Source organism: Juglans regia, chromosome 8, assembly GCF_001411555.2.
Source record: "Juglans regia cultivar Chandler chromosome 8, Walnut 2.0, whole genome shotgun sequence".
Classification (NCBI taxonomy): Eukaryota; Viridiplantae; Streptophyta; class Magnoliopsida; order Fagales; family Juglandaceae; genus Juglans; species Juglans regia.
Genome location: NC_049908.1, coordinates 21,177,671 through 21,185,958, shown reverse-complemented (window position 1 = coordinate 21,185,958; position 8,288 = coordinate 21,177,671). Strand labels below are relative to the sequence as shown.

The 8,288-nt window shown below is 38.7% G+C and overlaps 1 protein-coding gene across 1 annotated transcript; it reads left to right on the top strand.

Annotated features, from left to right (window-relative positions):
- The first annotated feature begins 4,639 nt into the window (after nt 1-4,639).
- On the top strand, nt 4,640-7,139 carry LOC109011414. The gene is made up of 3 exons (XM_018992658.2): nt 4,640-4,746; nt 4,914-5,047; nt 5,221-7,139. Exon 3 carries the CDS (start codon nt 5,257-5,259, stop codon nt 6,787-6,789), a length of 1,533 nt encoding a protein of 510 aa, XP_018848203.1. The 5' UTR covers nt 4,640-4,746; nt 4,914-5,047; nt 5,221-5,256; the 3' UTR covers nt 6,790-7,139.
- Nucleotides 7,140-8,288: the final 1,149 nt, after the last annotated feature.

The window sequence follows — 8,288 nt, the reverse complement described above, 5'->3', positions numbered from 1 at the left end:
TGTTACCCATGTCCTAATGTCTCTCAACTACTCTCCCTCATCCCATCCTTTTATCTCTCTCCCTCTTGTGCGCAGGCTAGCATAGTTGTCGCTGCCTTCACGCCCTCTCTCTTTATCTATCTAACTTTTCCGCACCGCGTCACAAGGCACCTAGAAACACCACCATCCAACCACCACGGGATAGCCTCCACAACCGAGCACCTTTGTGTCCTCATATAGGAACCAATCGCTGCGCGCACTTCAACAGTCGGCAACAAGCAACAAATTTGAACTGATGCCCCTCACGTCCAACAAGCAATAGACAAGCCACCTCAACGTGCACTCAAGCCTTCATTAGCCCTTCCCGCCACCTCAACCTTGCATCGAGAACCCCACGGCAACGAAGCTCCGTCGCGCCCAACCAACCATCACCAACCTTCGTGGGAAGCAGAAATTGAAACTGCTCTGGTTTACGCCCATAGAACAGAGCAACTCCACCCCAAGCATGCTGCACATCTCCTCACGTACCACCATGTATCACCGAGTAGCACCACCGTGACACGCACCTTGCACCACCCCGAACCACCATACCCAACCTGGAGTCGTCGTGAGCCACCATCAGAGCACCTTCACCCCTCTCGACTACTCCCTGTCGTCATGGTCTTCATGCTCTCTCCCTCTCTTTGAACTCCACCGCCTGCCACGGAAGAGACTGCCTTGATTGCATCTCGCCAGCCCAGCCCCCCGCACCTTCATGTGTTCCCTGCTCTCCCTCAGTGAGTGTTCTTTTCTTGTTATGCCGTGATCTCTCTCTTTCTCTCTCTTTGTTCTCTCTCTCTCTCTCTCATGTCTTTCTCTCACACTCTCCCTCTCTTTTTTGCCCTGCCGCCACACCCAGTTGCGCCACAGTCGACATCCACCCAGTGCCGCTCCAATCCGTTGTCGCGAGTTTCCCTCACGGTGAGCTTGGTTCCATCGCACGGTAGTGTTATGTATTAATCACAAAAATCTGCCCATGCATTTTATGATGTTTCCTAAACTATCCCTGTTACTAGGTGGGTTCTATTTTGGGTCATTGTCTATATATTATACTTATTTTGTGAAGGCTGTGCTTTAATATATGAACATATAAAGAAAATAAATGAGGATTTAAATTATATTATGTTAATTTTAATCCCTTGTCGTATAGCATTTGGAAAGCATGTTGAAGAAATTGTTTTAAGTATAATTATATTACTTTCAATAGTAAATAAAAAGATTTTTAATTCTATTAAATGAGTTTTCCGCTTGTTACATTATTTGAGTTTGATATAAGTATATTATTAAGTTGTAAATTAGAAGTATTTAATTTGTTTTTAAACACTAAGCCAATTATATGATACAAGTCCTTGATGGTTTTTAAATTAGATATGATTCAGAATATTTTATGAATTACTATTGCTTAGGAAATTTACGAATTTCCTACTACATTATATGTTGGCAGTATTAAATTATCGTTTTAATAATAGTTTATACATATATGAGTTTTAAATATGATTAAGTTAATTTTCGAAATGAATCTAAGTTGTTTTGCCATATTTGATAAAATTATATTATGATAAGTTAAGATTATTTTTAATGATAATGGTATTTATTAGATTTCTGATAACTGGATACTTATCAAAGCTATTTTCTGGAGTATGAATTTAATTAGTAGATGGAGAGTTTTAGCAGTCATTTTAGAAGTTCAGTAACCTTTAGTATTCCGTATAGATGACGATTGGTATTCATTCGACACGATTGTGGAAAGATTCAAAAAAGCTAAAAAAGTCCAGGTAAGCGGGGTTGTTATGCTAAGCTTTACACGAATTATTGAGACTGAAGTTGACTTTCTAAAAACTTTGCATATTTTTGTGATGAAATGAGAATTTGGGAAAAACCAACATCGGTCGCTTATTTTCATTACTCATGAAATCTGTATGAAAAAAAGAAAATATTTTTTGACATGCATTGTGTAGACATGAGCTAAATTTTGTCATGTTGTCTCTGAAATCTGAAAAAGAGCGATATTGAGAATCTAAAAAATTGTGCATTGATTTAGAAAGATGCTCCGACTTTTGTTTTCGGCATGAGAGAATGATCTGATTATGTTTTGGTACTCTATTTTATTTTGATATGGCAACTAAAAACCTTTGGCATGGTGTACTGATTTTGTATCTGACTCTATCTCTGCTCTGCTCTGTTCTGCTCTGCTCTGTTTGGGTTGGTACTAACTTCTCTGTCTCTGAGTGCACCCGCTTTGGAAACAAAGTGGTTTTATTGTGGTTTTTCCTGTCTGCATACTCGTGACTTCGAGAGTAATAAGGGAAATATTTAACCTCTGTCTCTTCCTGGATTAGCACAACCCTACCACGGGGGTGAAACATGGTCTCTGCTTTGTGAGATGCTCTGTTTTGATGTGATGATGATGCTCAGGTTATGTTATGCCAAAGTACTCTGGGTTTTATATGACTTAAAACTATCGTTCTGTTACGTTTGAAAATATGTTTTGTTCTGCATGATAACTCTGAAAAATATTTTATTCTGCATACTGTATTTTGTAAGTGCTCATATTTGCACGCTAGCGTATGTCCTCTACTTACTGAGTTGTTGATAACTCACCCCTTATCTCCACAATATTTTTCAGACATTTTGGATACTTCAGCGGAGGTTCAAGAATAGGAAGCATGGGTAAGGCATTGTGAGCATAGTCTATTAAATACAAAGAGGGTACTTGTTATTGGAGAATTTTATTGAATAGTTTCGTTTTGCTCTGTTGACTTAGTACTTTGGGAAGTTGGCTTTTATTTTGAGATTTCGTCCTATTCTTAGTTATTTATTTTGGAGTTGATGGTTTAAAGCAATGAGGTCTATGAGTAAATGAGGAATTGGAGTTTACATTTGTACAATGAGAAGTTCATGCTCGTTATAAGGTTTCAATGGGGCTCTAATTGTATAATTGACTAGGTCTTTTGGAGTATAGGTTATGTGGTTTGGGCCTTCTATTGGGGCGTTACATTCTCTCTCAGCAAGTCCTCCATTGCTCCCATCAGACCTACTTTAATTTTTCCTCGGTTTTGGCAAGTCACGTCTCCATGTCTACGTGTGTTATGTCGAGATCATGCATTGCTTGAGAGCGTATTGTTGTCGACATGTGGAAATCAAGCTAGAGTTTGGTAGGAAACTGAAATTACATATTACAAGATCCCACAGACGGCACCACTATTTCGGACGTGTTCCACTGCCAATCGAAACCCTCTACCTGCAACCAACAAAGATGGTGGCCCGGTGTGCCTGATGCACCTTCATGCCTAAGTCAATAATATGCAAAATAAGTTATCACCAAGATAGTGATCAAGATGAGTTGTTACCTGAACATGTTGTATGCTTCTTGTATATATAGGCGTAGGTAGTTATTGATAGATATCAATAATGATCATCACATTGGGTCTTATCTTCATGTTCTTTTGAATTGATGCTCATCTCGGGAATGTTGGATTCATCCCAGCTTCCTGGGTCATTTATCCATTTCAACTCATTTGGTGGTTACAAGATGGAGTCATATGGGTCCTTAAGACTTAAACGACTTAATTCTCACCACTCGTTGGGTTGGGCCTCAATATTGCGCCCGCTCCTTACCAAGGGCTACGCGAGTCCCTCCAATTATAATCACCACATCATGAAATTCCTAACAATCCAATTTGTTCTTTTTTTTAAGGCATTTTATTGAACAGTTTCCTTGCATAGCTCAAGAGGCCATAATTTGCATTCATACACACACATATATTACACGTCAAATTTCAAAATCAAATTCAAAGGGTTCATATCTGAGGTGGCAGCCATGCATGATTGAACCTACTTTGCAGAAACTATCCCTAATTTCTTTCTTTCTTTCTTTCCTTCTTTCTTTTTTAGGCTAGTAAGGAGCTTCCTTATTAGGCATGCCCATAGTAGTACCTTAGCTGCTGAGAATCGGAAAAGACTAGGGGGCTATATGGTAGGAAGTCACAGTCACTCCCTCAAGTCGGGTTTAAGGTGTAGTTTAGAACCGAGTCCAACTAAAAAATTCAATGAATTTTTAAGCGGACAATAGCATTAGTTTAAGGTAAATATCCATATAAGTCAGATTCAAACTTAATTGGAACATAGTACATAAATGCCAAATCATTTATGAGTAAGTTAAAAATCATTGAGCCACCACCTTTGATATCTATATCTATAATACGAGGGAAGGCAACTAAAGCATTGATCAAGATAAAATCTCATCAGGCTCTACATTCCCAAACTTCCATAGATCAAGGCTGTACTCCACCATAGAGGTGGCCTAGGAACAAACAAATAAATGGCATAAAAGTAAGATTCATCCCTTGATTATTCTTAAGTGTTTACTTTGGGAGGCATATTTAATAATTGGTTCCTTAAAAGGGAAAAAAACTCTTTGGTTCCTTGGATGGGCAGCACGACACCTCTCTCTCTCTTTCTTTGGTCCCGTAGTATTGGGTTTGTCTCATATCATTGGAAAAAGGAATTAACGAAAAGAATATCATTGGAAAAAGTTACACGCAATGCCAAAGACAAAGCAGAGATACAGCAGGGAAGAATATGTGAGTTTTGAGCCGATCTTCGATCTTCCCTTCATCAGAAACGAAATTGGGGCTGAAATTAGAAGCTTTATTTTAACTTCTGAAGTCAAAATCAGATCATTTATGTTGCTGCATGGGAGTATTGATGGTTTCTGATATGATTTGTGTATGATTTCTTTCCCCTTTCTTTTCTGTCTATTTCTTATATATATTTTGTATGCTAAGTCAAATTCTGTGAGATGTTGTGTCCTGTTTAACTATTATTTAAACTTTGTATGCAAAGCATATGCAAGATTATTAGTTTTATAAGATGATTGTCTTCTTTTGATGTAGGGATTAATTTAATGGTTGGACGCTGCGTTCTTTGAGACAATTAAGAACTAGCAACAATCTGATCGACCCCATTTTTTGGAAGCATTTGAAATTTGTTCAAAGGATATCCATCCAGTTCCGAGTTCATTGTTCAGGTAAGTTAGTTTAGGAGGCAAATATTTGAATTTCTCACCATCAAAATAAAATTATAGTACTCATCTCATACAAATTTCAAAAAGCTAGAAAAGGATAAAAAAAAAAAAAAGGCATATCCACTTTCGTCATGCGTAGTTGTTTGATGACTAACTAAAAAGTTGATCTCTTGTAGAGAAATTAGTTGTGGAGACAACTGAGAGAGCGAGACATGCAGTCTATGAAATTCCCTTTCCACTATGATGATGATCATCCGTTGATCTTAAATGAAGAGACAAAAAAGGATGGTAAAATACGTTATTGTCGAGTGTGCATTCAACGAGTAAGGGGTCCTAATTACAGTTGCAAGAACTGCAGCTACTACGTCGTCCATAAATCATGTGGCGAACCACCCAGCGAGATACAGCATCCGTTGCACCCGGAACATACCCTTAAGATCAATACTACAATTCAAGGCCATTGGACAAAATGCGATGGCGGCTGTGGTGAGTACTGGGAGTGCTACATATATAATTGTTCTCGCTGCAACTTTAAGCTTCATCAAGATTGCGCTTTGCTACCGCCCACCATAAAAACTGAAAGTCATGACCATCCTCTGACCCTCCTTCGAAGATCATTGTCTTTCACTTGCGATGCTTGTGGGGAAGAAAGAAAGTGCATGTCCTATTTTTGTTTCACCTGCTCATTCAGGGTTCACACGCAATGTGCTCTCTTTCCCTTGACTCTCACAATAACAAGTCACAACCACCCTCTGAGTCTGAACCTCATCAAAAACTCTCCTCAGCTCAACCAATCCGAGAATCAGCAAATTTGTCCTCTCTGTTATAAGAAGGTGAACACAAAATACAAATGTTATTATTGCTCGAGTTGTGATTTTGTTGCACATCCTCATTGTGCTGCAAAGATTTACAACAAGAATGAAGCATTTGACCCGGAATTCAAAGATGATCAGCCTATTTTGCCCCATGACCTTCTTGGGCGTGATGAATCTAGTGACACATTAGCTCAAATTGCCAACAAGATCAATACCCCGGAAAAGGGAAAAGCTGAAATCGTCACAGAGATCAAACATATCTGTCATGAACATAACTTAAAGCTTGCAGTTGATGAGCTAGAGAACAATGAAAAATGTAACGGGTGTACGCAGTATCTCTCCTCTCCGTATTATTGTTGTTTACAATGCAAGTTCTGTCTTCACAAATCTTGTGCTGATTTACCCCAAAAAAAATTACACCCGCTTCATAAACATCCGCTCACCCTCCTCCCAAACATATTTCCTGAATGTTATGGAGTCTTGAAGTGCGCTGCTTGTGATCGTCGGTGTAATGGCTTCGTATACAATTGTGAGAGCTGCAACTTTAACCTCGATGTCCCATGCAGTTTGATACCGAAAAAAGTTACCCATGAGGGTCATGAGCACCCACTCTTTGTTACTTACATAAGATCTCGTGTCAGATATATGGACAGCTGTAATTCATGTGGCGAACGTGTCCCTGCGACAATTTCTTGTGGTGATTGTGGATTTAAGATAGGCTTCTGCTGCGCTACCCTACCGCTTACCATAAAATATGAGCCGTATGAGAAACCTTTCATACTCTCTTACAGCGTCGAGGATGACTCTGGTGAGTATTATTGTGATATTTGTGAAGAAAAGCGAAATCGGATGCATTGGTTCTACTATTGTGAAGATATCTTTTTTGCTGCTCACACTAAATGTATTATGGGGAAGTACCATGATGCATAAAATCCAGGTTATTCATGATCGGACTCTGAAAGACATGATGCATGTTAGACATTTCAATCCAACGTCACAATCTCATGGTTCTAAATCAATATTTGCTGAAATTGTTCAAACGTCTGAGCAAGTGGTACTGCATGCGCGCAGCTTCATTGTAAACTAGAAACGAGATCAGGACCCACCCTCCCAACTCTAGAAGATCGTGATGTGATGGATGCAGGCCAGGGGTTATTCTTGCAATATATATCTTGGCCCTAATTACTTCATGCTTGCTTGGGCAAGCTGATCATGTAATATATCTGTGACGAGGACAAACGTGGCATTTAATTGTTTACTTGCGATATTTTACTTATTCATCTTGGTCTCATCAGTTCTGATCTCATAATATATATTAATGTTGAATTATGTTACGCTATCTTCGATTCGATTCGATTCAATTTAAGATTTGTTGTCATTCATTTAGCAAAAGCTTTAATATGGCAATGTAAATTGGATAAAGAGAGAGGCAGAAACAAATATTCACGGAGAAACAGTACCTTTGCCCCAAACATACCCTCTTGTATTCTTCTGTTCCTCTTCATGGTATGACCCATCATCATTCACCCAACAGTGTGGGTTCCGGCCAGCACACTGAACTCCTGCCAACTGCATTAGAGTAGAGATCCCCAAAAAAACAATAATCAAAACAAACTGGTCCCAAACGGTAACAAAAACACAACATGGGTTATAACAAATTAAAAACAGCAAAAATGTAACTAAGAGAATGTTACGCCCCATACCCGGGTGGGTTGAAGAATTACTACCTGTCACTTATAAACATGTCTCCCAACACATCTAAAAATCCCCAAAGACTTCATAAGCAAAAAATCAATCTCATATCTTTTAAATAAACACATTATAAACTCCACAAAGTCATTATTGCAATAATAATAAATCAAGAGGTCCACAATCTCCCAATAGTCATACATACCAAACTAATAAATCCATAAGTCCTACTAAACCAAAAACATAATTATATCTAAAAGACATCAAATCTAAAAGACATCAGAAATTCTTCTTTAAACGATAGTACCCTAGGGTACTCGACATCCTCTCCTCAGCTTAATCATGCTCACAATTCCTAAACCAGGTCCTCAGTTGGACTCTCCACAACATCTGAAAATATTATGAAGATCAGGGGGATAAGTTATCAACGACTCAGTAAGCAAAAAACATATGCTAGCGTGTAAAAATGAGCATTTACAAAGTACAGTATGCAGAACAAAATATTTTCCAGAGTTTGTCATGCAAAACAACACATGTTTTCAAAAGTAACAGAGCCATGGTTTTAAGACAAGTAAAACCCAAAGTACTTTGGCATAACATAACCTGAGCATCATCATCACATCAAAACAGAGCATCTTACAGAGCAGAGACCATGTTTCATCCCCGTGATAGGGTTCTGCTATCCCCGATGGCCAAACCGGGCAAAGACAGAGGTGAAATCTTTCTCTTATTCTTCTCGG